The 15,732-nt window shown below is 50.3% G+C and overlaps 1 protein-coding gene across 4 annotated transcripts in view; it reads right to left on the minus strand.

The window, feature by feature from the left end:
* Positions 1 to 4,484: 4,484 nt before the first annotated feature.
* Positions 4,485 to 15,732, minus strand: part of P2RX3 (purinergic receptor P2X 3) — a 42,547-nt gene continuing 31,299 nt past the window's right edge. For all 4 annotated transcript variants that reach the window (XM_077116237.1, XM_077116238.1, XM_077116239.1 and 1 more), the window contains 4 exons: positions 6,990 to 7,083; positions 6,629 to 6,694; positions 5,708 to 5,785; positions 4,485 to 5,332 (listed from right to left, as the gene is read on the minus strand). In XM_077116237.1, the coding sequence (XP_076972352.1) occupies positions 5,219 to 5,332; positions 5,708 to 5,785; positions 6,629 to 6,694; positions 6,990 to 7,083 (352 nt within the window). In that variant the 3' untranslated portion in view covers positions 4,485 to 5,218. The remainder of the gene's footprint in view (positions 5,333 to 5,707; positions 5,786 to 6,628; positions 6,695 to 6,989; positions 7,084 to 15,732) is intronic.

Raw genomic sequence — 15,732 nt, forward strand, 5'->3', positions numbered from 1 at the left:
ATAAAAACCTCATACATACTATACCCCTTACCTCTCCTTTTCATTGACCACTAGTATTTCCACCGACCCAATATATTTTAACCTCTGTCCTCTTTATTTTTTTACACTCTTTACCTCTCCCTTTCATTGATCACTAGTCTTTCCCCATATTATTTGTTGTTAATCCATATTTTTTACTCATCCGTCCATACCATAGATAAAAGGAACAGCAGACGCAAGGTTTTCACAATCACAGTCACATTGCAAAAGCTATATCATTATACATTCATCTTCAAGAAACATGGCTACTGGAACATAGCGCTACAGTTTCAGGTACTTCCCTTTAGCCACTCAAATACACCATAAACTGAAAAGGGATATCTATGTAATGCATAAGAATAACCTCTCGACTCTGTTTGAATTCTCTCTCTTCCCCCTTTGAGTCAGACGGTTTTCTCAATCCCTTGATGCTGAGTCCCAGCTCATCCCACGAGTTCTGTCGCACATTGCCAGGGAGATTTACACCCCTGGGAGTCATGTCCCACATAGAAAGGGGGAGCTGGTCTCTAATCTTGGCCCCCATCTCTTTTCTCCTAGTCACCTCTGTGTGAGCTCAAAGCCCCCCAGCTTCTTCTGAGACGTGTTCCCCATCCATTTTTAGGAGGGCAGCTCTCAGCCTCTCCCCACTCACCCTGTCTCTGTAAGGGAGCAGAGACATTTGTCAGAGTTCTCTTCTACCAGTAGGGCTTTGGAGCCAAAGTCGGTATGTCTTGTAGGAGTCTGGTTCTTATCGCCACGTCTACAGCCCCAGGCGTCAGCTTCTCTCTCTTGCTGTCATTCCACTTTCCCAGATACGGGGAGACACTGGGACATGGTTTGTGTTCCTAGCTTTGTCCTGGGTAGGGTGCTAGATTCCAGGAAAGACTCGGAGTTAGTGAGGCAGGAAGCTGAGGCGAGACTAGGTATGAAGATGGCAGAGAGCCCTGGGTTGTGGGGAAGAGAGCACACTGGTGAGGAAGACTTCCCCGGGATATAGTTCTACACAAGGCCTAGGGAGAACACTCAAGTACTTTTGTTGTGTGCATGCATATATATGTGTATATGAATCTCGGTGTGTGTGTGTGAATCGAATTTTGTGTACTTGGGTATGTCCCTGTGTATATGTGACTATATATGTAGATGCACATGCATCTATGTGAGTCAGTGTGTATTTGTGGGTTAAGTATGCATGCATTTTGCCTATTTCTGTGAACTTATGGATATGCCTGAAGAGTTGCGTACATCTGTGAATGTGTTTGTCTATGTGGTTTTGCATCCTTGCATTACATGCCTGAATACACATGTGCATACATAAGTGAATACCTCTGTGTCTCTGGCCAGTGTGTGCGGGTGGGTATGTGTGTCAAAATGTTTCTGAACATACCTGTGTGTGGGTCTGTTTGTAAGTGTATATATATATGTGTGTGTGTGTGTGTGTGTGTGTGTGTGTGTGTTTGGACAGGCATCCTCTGGGATGTGGAGTTTCAGGAACACAGTTTGACCCATGTGTTTTATTTCCCAGGGTGCTGGAGTTGAGGACACAGGACAGGATCAGAGGACCCTGGTAGAAGTAGAGGGGGAGGAGACAGCAGTGACGGCTGTCCTTGAACCCAGGCAGGCCTCCGGCAGTAGGAGAAGGGACACCAGCATTGGAATGGATCTCTCCACTGCTGGGGCCCAGACTTTCTCTAGATGAAAAATCCTGTGCCCAGTAGAGGGGTCTGTCCATCTGTCAGCCAGAGAATGGGTTTAGGCCACTCCTAAATACAGCAGGTCAGGCAGTTATTTTCCCCAAGAACATAGAAGAGTAGCTGCTGGAGACTCAGGTCCCCAACTGGGACATGCTCTTGCTAGCTGGCGTGGCAGTGAGCCAATTCTTGGTGCTCTGCTTCTCAAGGAACTGTGGGGTCTGGCCGTGAGGCTGGGAAGAGATAGGCAGCTCTGGATTGGCATTTCAGAACAATGGCTGGAGGATGAGCCCCCTTTATTGGATCCACTTCTCTCCTTGATGGGGAATGGACTCTAGTCAAGCCCGGTAGCCCAACAATCTGCCAGCCAAGCCAGGGGTGAAGGTGGGAAGGGAGGGGGGGGTGGAGCTCAACCGCTTCCAAGCCAGACCTTGCTTGAGGCAAGCCATGGTAGATAAGAGTAGATGACTGCCCCTCAAGCTCCACCATTGTCTGTTCCAGGGCCTAGAATTCAACCATTATATGTTAATTTCTTTGGCTTTCAAGTCTTAAAACAGCCCTTGATTAAAAAGCAAATACTCTTTTTTTTTTTAACATGGGCAGGCACCGGGAATCGAACCCAGGTCCTCTGGCATGGCAGGCAAGCATTCTTGCCTGCTGAGCCACCGTAGCCCACCCACAAATACTCTTAAGAGAAGAAATGCCTGAGACTGTTACCTACTAATTCTCCTAGGAGATTGGCTGGCAGCTTGCTGAGAAAGGGTAAGGGGTGTGGGACAGTTAGTGGAAATGAGGGAAGAAGGTATTAAAAAGGAGGCAAGGAAGCAGACAGTGCTGTGTTCATCATTTTCTCTCCCTGAGGCCCCAGAAAGACTACATTTCCCAGTATCCCTTGCGGTAAAGTTGGGTTCTACAACACACAGCTGAATTCTTACCAATGGCATGTGATTGCCAGTTATGTAAACTGACTCCAGGCCTAATGTTTGAATGATTTCCCCATGAATCTCTAGTTTTCACTTTCCCCGATGATCTGGGGATCCGTGCACCTCAGATGACACAGTTAGCAGATGGAGGGGGGTTGAGCCACCTGCTCTGCAGAAGTAAACCTTAAGCATCTGGAGTTCACTTGTAACCACAACAAAGCTTGTTTTTTCCTGATGAACACATACAGAAAAGAGGGTGCCAACAAATACAGCCCAAAGGTCAAGTCCCCAGACTCCAGAATTATGAAGTTCTGGACTGAAGCTCTAATTCTACCACATATGTTTCTTAACCTCACCAAACCTCTGTTTCGAAGGTTGAAGCAAACAGTGCATTTCACCCATGGCTCGGCAGTGGTAAGTAGTCAGTAAATGTTAGTTTTTCTGCTAAGTCATGAAAGAAGCAGCATAGCGTTATAACCACGGGTCCAGTTGTAATTTCCACGCATTGCAAATTTCTTTGGCTATGCAACCAGGCTTCATAGCAAATAATAGCAACCTCTCCAGGGTGGGTGTGATTATGTGGCTGAGTAAATCATGAGGCAACAAAGACGAGTTAGTTATCGTTATCACCACTAACATTAAGCCGAAGTCTAACACATAGAAGGGAGAATTAGTTCAGATACGGGGATGACAAAGTCAGGGCGTTCACACACTTGCTGGCAGGCCCAGGAGAATTGCTGCTCCCCCGGGGGGGCCCAGCCCAGTCTGTAGGAAAGGGAGGGGTTGGGGGAGAGGGTCTCCCCTGGACAGCCGCCTCCATCTCCCTCCTCATTAGACAATACCCCAAGGACCCAGCCTTGGCCTTGCCTTCTGAGGTCTGGATGCAGCAGGAAGTGTGCTTGGGGGAGGTTGGAGAATATGCTGCTGCCTTCACCCAAGCCTCTGCTGGGAAAGTGCAGTCTGGTCAGATCTCCAGACACTGACTGATTCCTGGGGCTGGCCCTTGGGAGATATTATCTCACCATTCTGAGGGTGGAGCTGTGGTTGGAGGCAGAGAGAAGGAAAGGGCAACGGGTTTTTTTGTAGGGTGGGGGTCTCACCCCCTCTCCCTCCGAGCTGGGGGGTCATTGGGGTGAGGCCTTTGTAAGCACCCTTTGTTGCCTCTCTAGAACACCTCCCCAAGCCTCCCCCACCCCATGTCCCTGTCCCTTCTGTGAAGGGACCAGCCCTCCATCTACCGTCAAACTGTGCTCCTGCTAAGATCTCAGCCACCTTCCCAGAGGCGGATTTGCCATGAGCTTAAAGAAACTCAGGCTTCAGCATCACTCATTTGCCTGTGCCCCTCTAATATTTAATTTTATATCATTATTTGTTAAAAGCCCCAAAGTATATATGCTTTGAGCCTCCCAGAACCTGGTTTTGTTCCCGAGTTCTGCCCGGCTGGGTTTTCTGGGCCTCTCAATGCAGGACGCCCCAGAAAGGGGAAGGGGCAAGTCTGGGCAAATGAAGGGAAGGGGTAGACTTGGTGCCTTCCCCACAGCTGCTCCAGTTTCCTTTTCTTGCCCCTTTCCCTGAGAAGGAGGATGCCTGGATTCTCTTTCATGCACTGTGTGACACTGGACAAATCATTTCTCATCTCTGTACGTAAAATGCTCCCCTAGTATGAAGAGGGTGAACAGATGGTCTCTAAGTCTCCTTTAGCTTTTAGTACTGGAACCCCAATGCCTTTTAGGACCCTGTGGGGGGAGGCTTAGGTGAGAAGCATTTCCCCTTGGAAACAATGAATGAGCTGGAGCCTTTTCACCAATATATTAAATGAGGAAGCACAGGACCTCAGGTCTCCAAACACCTCCCACCCTGGGGATGGCCTGATTTGTCTCCCAGAGTGCAGGGGCTGAGATGTAGGGGTGGGGTGGGGGGCCCAGATGTATGAGAGTGTGGGGTCCGGATGTTCATGTGCAGGGGGAACCCCAGAGGGAAGATACCAGGGGTCCCTTTTCTGGTTTGGGGACAGAGCTTTGGGGTGAGATAAGGAAAAAAATCTTGAACAGTAATGCCTCGTTTCCTCCTGAATTTGGGGCCTCCCAAGTCAGAGGTGAGACCCCATACCACTGTCTAACTGGTCCCCCTCAAATGGGGCTTGAGCTCTCGCGGGACCGGACTCATTACTCAGATGCTCTCTGAGCCTCAGTTCATCTTCAAAGCAGGGAGACTCACATCTCCTTTGCAGAATGGCTCAAAGGATTACGTGAGATGATGGGTCTGAAAGTGCCTGTCGCTGGGCCAGCCTTTGTGGCCACTCCTTCTTACTGTTAGGGTTGCAACTCTTCGGGAGGGGCTCTGTCAGGTGCCGCTGGCTTGGGGTCCTGGGAGGCAGGGGGTGGCGAGGCAAGAGCTGGAGGTGAGCTGAGGTCTTGGCAGGGGTCCCAGCCCCTCTGCCAGGGCACTCTGAACCTGGCCACCTGGGCGCTGACTGTGGTCGCAGGGGGTGAGGAGTGGAAATGGGGCCCCTGCCCCCGTGGCCCAGGCCGGGTTCCCTGTTGGGAGGCCTGGAGCCCAAGGGCAAGCTTGGGGCCCCGAGAAGAGGCCCTAGTGGCCAATGGAGAAGGCCCCCGAGTCCGTGGACTGCTTCTCCTCCGTGGCCTGGTCACTGGGGTACACTGGGTTGGCCGAGGCAGCGACCTTGGACGTGGGCTCACCCACCTGCGGGCAGAAGGGTTGGCATTATCTTCTCTGAACTATGGGAAGTCCTTCGTGACCCCACTTGACAGACTCATCCTGCATCTCAAGAGGAACAGATACCTGAGCTACCCATGGCAGGACCCTTCCTGCCCAGAAACGGAGAGGGGGACGAGGAGTGGGTGGGGATGTTGACAACGGTGACCCATAGACCAGCCCCCTCCTTGAGATTCTCTGCAGAATCCACTCTTGGCCACGTGTCCTCTTCTCTGGGGCACAAATATGCATTGAGACTCAATGAACTCTATTGCAGAAGACCCTACAATGTGGCATGGAGAGTTCTGAGATCCAGGGCCCCTCCCTGCCTACCACTCAGCCTCCCGCGGGCCCCCTGCTCACCTCTTCAAACTTCCTGGCTTTGTACTGGTCAGCTCCCTTGAGGAAGTTGAGCAGGATGATGTCACAGAGGACAGTTCCCTAGAGGAGGAGAGGCAAGGTGGGCTCTGAGGGGCTGCCCAGGATGGGTGGGAACAGGGACTCAAGGAAATGGTAGGCTCAGGTGGCCCCCCGAGCTGCCTGGGCAGCAGGCGCGACTGCCCTCAGGCATATCAACAGGCAAGGGGTGGGGGCAAGTCCTTCAGAGATGCCCTGAATGGGGGTTCTACTTAGAAAGACTATCCAGGGACTCTGCAGAGTGTCACTACCTCCCTCTCTCCATCCTGGAGGTGACCCCAGACTCTGATGTGGAGAGATAAGGCGGGAGGAGAAGCAGAGGGACTGAGAAGTAGAAGTCCCTGGGGAGAGGGGCTATGTCCCTGTGCTGCCAGTCGGCTCTGTTCCTTGTCAAAGCTTTTCAGGTTGGGTGGTGCAAGGGTGGTTCAATGGTAGGATTCTTGCCTGCCATGCGGGAGACCCGGGTTCGATTCCTGGACCATGCACCTCCCAAACAAACAAACAAAAACAGAAAAACAAACAAACAAACAAAGAACAAAGTTTTTCAGATCTACAGGAACCCTGGAGTCTCCTCCCCAACCTTCAAGGTGAGAAACAGTAACTCTGTAACAGCTAGAGCCCCCTGAAAATGAAGAGGTTGCTTCTGGAGGTAATGAGCTCTTCATGCATGAAGGGGTTCAAGCAAGGGCCAACCCGACAGGGAAGTAGTGGAGGAGACTGAAGCACCAGGCAGGAGGTTGGGTTTTACATTCTAGGCAGAAGCAGCGTCACTCCCATGTCCACCAGAGTTGAACTATGGACTCTGGAGCTACACTCTGGACCTCACCCTGACTCGCCTCCATCAGAGCCCGGAGGAGCTGGACTTACCACTCCCACAGAGGTGAAGGCTGCCACCGAGCTGATGATGGTGGGGATGATATTGAACTTTCCAGCCTGTGTACACAAAGACCAAGGCAGGTGGACAGAGGGTCCAGGAGGGTGGCGGTGGGCCTGGGACTGACCTTGGACTCCCAGCCAGAGAGACTGTGGAGCCAGAGGGGTTACTGATGGATCAGCAGGGCCCCACTCCAACATGGCACAGGTGAGCAGATGGGTTTTGTCACCAGCTGAGAGTCTCAGAGCTGGTCGGTGGCAGAGCCCTGTCCCCCGGAGGAACCCCTTTCAGGGCCTAAGAATCGGTCTGGGTCACCTCCCCTGTCCACCCTGTGTACCCGTCCCAAGGACTCACGTTTCCATACACTAGCACGTCGAAGCGGATGCCAAAAGCCTTGAGGAGCGTGCGGTACTCGCTGCCGTTCTCCATCTTGTAGTACTTGGCAAACCTGGAGGCCAGAGGCAAAGGTGGGTGCCTGTCCTTCCTGCATGAACCTTTAAGACTTTCTAAAACCCTATGGCCCTCACGTACAGAGCTCCCCTTAACGATGCTTTGATGATACACCTGCCGTGGACCTCCGTGACCCTGGAGAAATGACCTTGGGGACTTGTTAAAAAGGCAGATTCCCAGGCCCCGTCCTGGAACTCTGCATCTCTGTAGGCAGGGCTCGGAAATCTGCCTTTTAAATAACCTCCTTAAATATTCCGAAGTGTATGAAAGTTTGAATGACTGCCGGACTCTAAGCTTCTTGGGTTCCATTTGTCTGGGTACCTCGGAGCCCGGCTCACTGCCATGCTCCCTCTCCACAAGCTTCTCAGTCTTCCTGGGTTCAAATCCTGGTTCAGCCACTTACCGGCTGTGCAATCTGGGGCCAGTTACTTAGCCTCTCTGAGAATCGATCTCCACTGTGAGTGGGAATGAGACAAATACCCTGCTTCCTAGGGTTGCCGGGGGAATTGAATGAAACCACTCACACATCGGGTATTTAGAACGGGACCTGGAACAGTAAGCACTCAGCAAATGCTCGCTGAGTGACACTGGCCGTTACTATTGCTGAGGAATTATACCTACATCTGTAAAACAGTCTTAAAAAGGGGGTTTGGACACCTCATTTCATTTCACCCTTGCAATAAACCTGTGGAACAGGGATATAGCAGCTTTAATTTTCAAATGAGGCTTCAACGGGGTTTAAATGACTTGTCCAGTGTTACTCAGCTGGCTGGGACTCAAGACTAGATTGGTTCAAGTTCAAGTTCTTGTCCCCTCTCCCTCCCTTTCCTTGACTGCTAGATGCCAGGCACTGTGTTGGGAGAATTTATAAGAAAGATCACACATTTAACTCTCATCCCAACGTGGTGAAGTGGGCATTCACACCCCATTTTGAAGATCCTTGTAGGGTGAAGGGATTTGCCTTATAGTTTCATAATTACTAAGTTGTACTGGACCCAGGATTCAAATGGTTTGAGTCTTTGGCTTCTAAGCCAGTGTCCTTTTCCCCTGCGTGTTCCTGCCCACCAAAGGCAGAACTTTTTTTTTTTTTTTTTTTTTGGCATGGACAGGCTCTGGGAATCAAACCTAAGTCTCTGGCATGGCAGGTAAGAATTCTGCTACTGAGCCACCATTGGACTGTCCAAAGGCCAAATTTTTGACATTAGTAAAATGGACTCCCTCTGCAGCTGTCAAATGGGCTCTGATGTCTGTATCTCAGAAAAGTAAAGACCAAGTGAGACGATGGGTGTGAGAGGGCTCAGCAAGCTCCACGAGTGGGGTGGTAGTTGCTGTTACTCTGTGCATCCCTGTCAGTGTTTCTGGTTCCCACAGATTCCCAAGGCTTGTCTCAGGCCTCTCCCAGCAGAAAAAGTTCTGAGAAATGCATCCACCGAGCATGCCCCGTGGATGACATGCTACCCCTCTCAGGAGAGCCACATTTGAAAATACACAGCAGGGAGAAGGGGCTGCTCAGTTCAGATGAATCAACAGTGGAGGGGTCACCGGTCTGGGAGGAAGGTATCCTGTGGTGGGGGCACATCATCTGAAATGACAAAAGAATGCTCCCGCTGTCTGCTATGGCCGTGGGAACTTTGGAGAAAAGAGTCGAAATCCTGGCTCTACCACTTGCTAAACGTGCAGATTTTTTGTTATTTAGCCCTCAGGGTTCCAGTTCCTGTGTCTGTTGAGTTGGAGTGCTCATATGCCCCCTTGCGGGTCTGCTAGTGAGAACAGCCAAATGCTTACTGAGACCCACCCTTCGAGGTGGGCACCATCCGCATTTTGCCGGCCCCTCCATACCCATCTCTGCCTTCTCTGAGCAGCTCTGGGACCTGGGAGCGTGGCCTGCAGGGACAGCTTCGACCAAGCTCCCTTGTCCTCTATCTCCAGGTGGGTTCAGACAATGCAAGGCACCACCAGGAGATCAGAGGGTGGGAGGACAGAAAGGAGAAGGCAGTGAGGCTCCTGGCTTTCTCTCTGCTGGGCAGAGGCTGTGATCCCTTACCTAAGGTCACGGTCTACAGGATGACCCTGTCCTATAGCCTCGGCCTTCTCTGGGTTCCTGAGAGTGCTTCCTAGGTGATAGCTGCTTCCCCGTGTGGTCAGTCCTGGGTTGCTTCACCAGCCGTGGTGGTTCCCTTTATCCTGCCTGCACCCTTACGAGTAATTTGTTTTCTCTCAGGACCCCAACTCTTAGCACCCCCATCTTATAGAGGAGGGAGTCAAGCCTAGAGAGGTTTATCTGTGTTGGGGCAGAGCATGGAAGCATGGGCAGCACCCTTTCTGCCTCTGCCTGTGGCCAGGTACAGCCAGCGCCCGTGCAGTGCATTTGAGTGCACTCAGTCTGAGTGTCGCATTTGCTGTCCCAGCATAAGTAAGGGATTTTTTGGTAAGAGGAAGGTTCCTGGAGAGCCTGACCTGGGAAGTTGTTTCACCATGAGCTTTGCAACTGAAAGGCATTGTAGGAGAGGCAGGAGGGTCCCCCCAAGAGGGTGAAGGCAAGAGTGAGAATTGAGAGGCTTCCAGAAGGAAGGCTGGAAGAATTGCAATTGCTTACCCTGAAGAAGAAAAGGCTTGGGGGGGGGGGGGGGCAGGGGAAGAAGGAGGGGCTAAGCCATCGCTATAAATATGCAAAATTATGGTCTGAGTGAGGGGAAGAGAGCCTCCAAAATCCAAAACACAAAAAATGGAACGAGTTTAAGTTGCAGCAGCAGGAGGCACAGACACCAGAAAGGACACCATTTCTATAGAGATGACGAGGGCTGAGAACTTAATTCTCCAAAGAGGTTACCCGGGAGAGTTTAAAGCCTGGGAAAGAAGAATCCAGAATGGGCAAAGGCCCCGGAAAGTCCCCACTGTGGCTTTCAGGTTGGCCAGAGGGGCAATGAACACTAGAGATAGGTGTAGATTCCTTGAAACACACAGCTCAGTCAATCTCATGAAGAAGGCACTGTTGTTGACCCATTTTATAGATGCCGAAAGACCGAGATGGTAAACCAGATGGATCCGCATGGCTGACCCCCAAGTCCGTGCTCTTCACCCCTGAACCGTCCTGCCTCTAGGCTGCTAAGCACCCAGGCTGCGCTTAGTGTGCAAGTTTCCAAGGCCTTCTATTTTCTGTCTTCTGTTTCGTCCACTGGAGAGATTCAGGCCCCTGTCTTAGAGAGGTGGCCGCTGATGCCCATGGAGGTAAGGGGTGGGATGGGGGCAGGGGCACAGGCGTTTGGGGCACGGCAGAGGCTGGGGCTGGAATCTTCAAGTCTGTCTTCCCTGCTCAAGGCTGCAGCCATGAAAAACGCTCTGACATCGACTGGGAGAACAAAAAGTCGACATCCTGGGCACTGCCGTTTAGCGCGAGGGCTGGCTAAATTTATCCTGGGAAGGAATGTGAAGGGAACAGGGAGAAAAATCAACGCGGACTTGGTTTTTCTCCAGCACCTGCCTTCCAAGAGGCAATAAGCCTGGTAAGATCATTATCTCACCAGCCACCCACCCTCAGAGGAGACTTGGCAGGGATGGGTTCTCTTCCCGGGCGGGAGGCAAGAGAACAGAACTCAGGGAGGGAGGGCCCAGGCTGCAGACAGGGGAAGCCAGTTGCCAACTCTGGATTCCACTGTGGCCGGTGGAGACCACAGGATCTGGCCCAACTCTGGGGCAGAGAGCAGCTCTCGGTGGTCACCGAGGTCTGATTTATCTCCTTTCTTGGCACACATTTCCCAGCCTCCTTGCATCTACCTCTTGCCAATGGCATGTGAATGGAAGTAGGCTCATTGCCTCTGCACTGAGGTGTGTAAGGGCATGTACCTCTCTGTCTTTCCTCACTGATGGCCAGTTGCAAATGAGACAGGGGAGAACTGGGAGGCCCGAGGGAGACTGAACCAATAGCTGGAAGGAGCCCAGATCCTCAAATGACTGCACGGAGAACTCCACTCCCCTAACCCACAGTGGACTGTACCACAAGCAAGAAGCAAACCCTTGTGTTAAGTCACTGAGACATGAGGGCATGGGTGGGGCCTGTTTGTTACAGCAGCTAATAATGCTAACTCAACTATTACAACCACCCCTCTGCCTTAATTTTATAGCTGAGAAAAAGGAGACTCAGGGAGGAGATGCGTTTTGCAAAGGATATATAATGAGTTAAAAATTGAGGCGTCATTCAGGATTGGACAGAGAAGGCCAATTCCCATGATGCTAAGTTCCTAGGAATAAGCCATCTAAGGAAGTTTTAGGAGATCTGAGTTTGGTTCCCAAGGCTGTCAATCAGCTTTTTTGATGGTAGGCAATTCACTCCACTTTTATGAGCTTGATATAGCAACTCAAACACAGGAGTAAAAAGAGCTGTGGGTAGGATGACATGAGATAGAACCTACATATATTAAGTTCTTTAAACAGGTCCCTTTTCTTACTTATCCTAAGACGAGGATAAAATGCAATAACAAGATCTCCATTTACCCACTAGGTGCTGCAGGCCGGGATTTATGTCACCCTCATTTAATACCCATGACAATCCATGAGGCAGGTCTTGTGAAACATGCCTGTTTCACAGATGGGGAAACTGAGACTTAGTAACATGCCAAAGCTCAAATGCCTCGGAAGTAGTGTTGTCTGGATTGATGACCTCTAGGCCACATGCCCTTAGCCATATACTCCTGCTTGCTGAGGCAGTATTAGTAGGAATAGTAACAGCCAACCTTCAAGGAGCGCTTACTATGCACTGGGCACCGTGCTAAGTTATTTACATGTATTAATCCGTTTAATTCTCATGACAACTGTGTACAGTTCAGTAATGCTGCTCTTTCCATTTAACAGGTGAAGATTCAGGATAAGAGAGGTTAAAAAGTTGTCCAAAGTCACAGAACCAAAAGCCAGAGGGTGAAGCTGGGAGTCAAACCCAGGCCATCTGATCCCAGAGACCACACTTTTAACAAGCATTCTAGACTGTTCTATCTGCTGCCTGGTTGCTAGTGGGCCCTGAGTGATTTCTTTCAGGTCTCCAGTTGGCATCACTGTTGCATTTTCCCAGTGGGGTCAGTATTCAGAGTCCTTGGCTGAGAACAGACAGGAGGCACAGTTTCTGTCCTAGGAGAGCCACATGGCCTCACAGGCAGTACCTTTGTCTGAAAAGGGGAAGGGTAGAGCTGCATGATACTTGGGCCTTGATTTTTCCCAAATGCCTTGGTTCTAACCTCTCCAGTTTTGGTTTTCTTAGCTGGGAAACGGGGTCAGTGAGAATGACAGCACTGTCAGACACCTTGGCTTAGAATCCAAGTCCCTCACTCCAGCCCAGTCCACCTTCTTCACCTCAGCTTCAAAACTCCCACCCTGCCATGCATTTCAAATTCCAGCCACACCACACTACTTGTTATAAACCCCTTTTATTTCCTGAGCACACATCATAGAAACAGACTTCTATGCCTTTGCCCGTGCTCTTCCCCTCTCCTGGAATGCCCTCCTTCCCTTCTCTACCTGGAAAACTCCTATTCATCCATCAGGGCCCAGCACAGATGGCCTCTCATTCCTTCAATGTTCCACAAGGATTTAGAGCACACCTACTACATGCCAGGTACTGCTGAGACATTGATGAGCTCTGCTCCCATGAGAGGGAGAGAAATGTCAATCATATAATCCCATAAATGATTAAAATCCGAGATAAGTGCTGGGATACAGAGGAGCACCATTTTAAGAGCACATTTAGTAAAAGCATTCCATCTAGCCTGGGGTGCCAAGGAAAGCTTCTTTGTGCAAGTGACACGAAAGCTGAGACTTGAAGGATGGACAGGCAAAAAGCAAGAGGGCCAGGGGTGCGGGCAGCTTTCTGAGCTGAGGGAACTTGCACGTCCCTTGTAAAAAGCCCTCTCATGGAAGAGGGCGTGAGGATTTGGAAGAAGCTGAAAGAGTAACGATGGGCTGGGGCACAGAGAAGAAGAGAAATGGTCCTAGCGACTTTTCACTCATAGCTTGAAATTGACAGTGGTGGAGTATTTACACCATGGAAATTGGCAAATGTCACAAATCACGCCTTCGCTTTCTTCTTCCCCAGAAATGTGGTTTATCAGTGTGGAATTGAAGCTGTGCAATTCTCCTGGGCTGCCTTTCCTGCTCTGCTTAGGTCCAGACCTCTTCTGCTGTACCCAATCACACTGGATTTAGCTCATAGTCTGTGTATTTATCTTCCTCTTGGACTGCAAAACTGATCTCACTGTCTCTGTTTGCTCAAAAGCCTAGCACAGCATGAGACCAAGAGAAGAGAGGATAATAAATGCTCTTTGGGAGAATATATGAATCTCTGAGATTCTATACATCTCAGAAGTGGAGGTTAGCACTGCCTGGCTTCCAGATTTCTTTCTCCTGCCTTGGGTTTCTATAAATTCTCCCAATTCTGCAGGTCGAGCTGATATAAGGTGGTGACAACGGGCTGTTTCTCCCAAACAGAAAACATTTAGACCTGGTAGCCAGCTAGGTGGGAACCTGTCCCTATAGAGGGGAAATAGGGCAAAGAGTAGGGTTTGTGGGGTAGTCACTCCTGCTAAGCACCAGGCTAGAGGCTTCCACAGCCATTATTTCATTTAGGCCTCATGATGACAGCTCAAAACAGAATTGTTGCAGGCTTAGATGGTTTGAAATGAGGCAGCTCTGGGCTTGAACTGGGCTTGCCCCTTGAGTAAGTTTATATGGCCTTAGAAAAATAATTTCACCTCTCTGAATCACAATTTCCCCATCTGTAAAATGGACACAATAGCATTAGCTGTAGGGTTGTCGAAAGGATTGCATGAGCTACTGGATGGGAAGGCTGAGCCCAATACTGAAGCAGAGGTTTCAATAGACATTAGCTACCCATCATCAAGCTATGAAGTTCTGATTTCTGGAAGTCTGGAAGACCCAAGACTCAGACAGGCATGGCAACTGCCCAGTTAGCAAGGGGCACAGCTGGCATCTGAACTCAGGCACTCAATTCCAAAGCCCCTGCCCTGAGAAAGGTGTTGGGAAGGAGAGTTCATTGGAGTCTGGGCAGGTAGGGAGCTCATTAAGCTCGTGCCTGGGAAGCTGAGGAATGCACAAGCCCTGCTGTAACTATGAAGATGCCTGAATAATCCGAGGAAAGAACTGAGTCTGGACATCTGCCAAGAGGGCAGGGGCAGAACTGGAGCTGTCCGGGCTTGGAGGTGTCCCTGATGGACCCAACTGGACAGGCCACCAGAGCCCAGACATTCGAAGGAAAGGGGATGATTTCCTGAGGCTGACTCCAGTCCACTTGTGTCTAGATCCAGTCTCCAGCCTTCCCACCCTACAGGTTCCCTCCACAGTCCTCATTCCCCTGCTCCCTTCCCGTCTGGTATCTGGGGGGCAGGGGGCGGGATTTGCCCAACATGAGACCCTGGCAGGGGACCAGAGGGCGGGAGGGAGAGCAGTTGGGGCATTTATTCCTCCTGCTATTTCCATGTTTGCCTGTGGTCCTGCCAGGTGCTCCGTCTGTTTGCAATTGCTGCTCCTGTCAGGGACCCCAGATCTCAACCAGGCTCCAGTTCTCCCCAGTATGGCAGGTCTGGGGGTGGTAACAGCTTCCCACCTCGGGAGCCCCTGGGTGTCTCTACTTCCCTATTGGTTCCTACTCTGTAAGCGTCTTCACAAACCCCTACTGAGTATGCTTTCCCAACAGGACTTTGCTGAGACACCTGCTCCTTGACTAGACAGGACAAGAATCAAACAGAATCAAACTGAACAAAGATGAGGCCTGAGGTGTTTTGTGCATGTGTGTGAGTATTCCCTATGCCATAATAGCCCCAATAGATAAAGACTGAGCCAATTACCATAATAAATAATTTGTTGGATGTGCTTCTGCAGGGCAGGGCTGGGCTGAAGCGACATTCCAGTGTAATAGATCTATAAATAATAGTGCATGCTGCAGCAGCCTGGGTTTCCCAGTCTTTTCCCAGACACCCACATGCATTGATTCAGGCTTTTAGCATTCAGACGGGCTCAGGAATTAGAAAGTCTAACAGGCCCATTTTAGAGAGGTGGAAATTGAGGCCCATGGAAGGGATGGGACTTGCTCACAGTCACACTGAGAATTTGTGCCAAGGCCCGAACCCCGACCCAGGAGCCCAGGTCTCCAGATCTAACACCAGGCCACTTTGCTTCACTATTGCTTCATCTTAATTATCCTTGGCTTGCCCCAGCACAGAATATTTTTTTTTTGCATAAACATCTTTGGTATTTGGGTTCAGGTTTATCATTTCCACTAGATTAAAAATCCCCTGAATAACAAAACAACAAAAAATTCCTTGAACAGAGGAACCGGTTCCGATTATCTCTGTATCAACCGTAAAGCTCAGCCTTTGATATAATCTGGAATTTGAAAGAGACCTGCAACATTCTCCCTTCAATGTCTTGAAGGGGTTTCCCTGCTGTGACCTGAATCTCCCAGTGAAGGGAAACTCACTACCTGCAGGGACAGCCCAATTTTAGCTTTGGATAGCTCCAATTCTCAGAAGAGCTTCCCCATGCTGAGCTGACATTTGCAGTGATCAACGCTTGCTGAATGGCGAAGGGTTTTTATCACGATGTACAAATCCCTTGGAAGCGCTCAGACATCTGTTTAGAAATGATC

Source organism: Tamandua tetradactyla, chromosome 9, assembly GCF_023851605.1.
Source record: "Tamandua tetradactyla isolate mTamTet1 chromosome 9, mTamTet1.pri, whole genome shotgun sequence".
Taxonomy (NCBI): domain Eukaryota; kingdom Metazoa; phylum Chordata; class Mammalia; order Pilosa; family Myrmecophagidae; genus Tamandua; species Tamandua tetradactyla.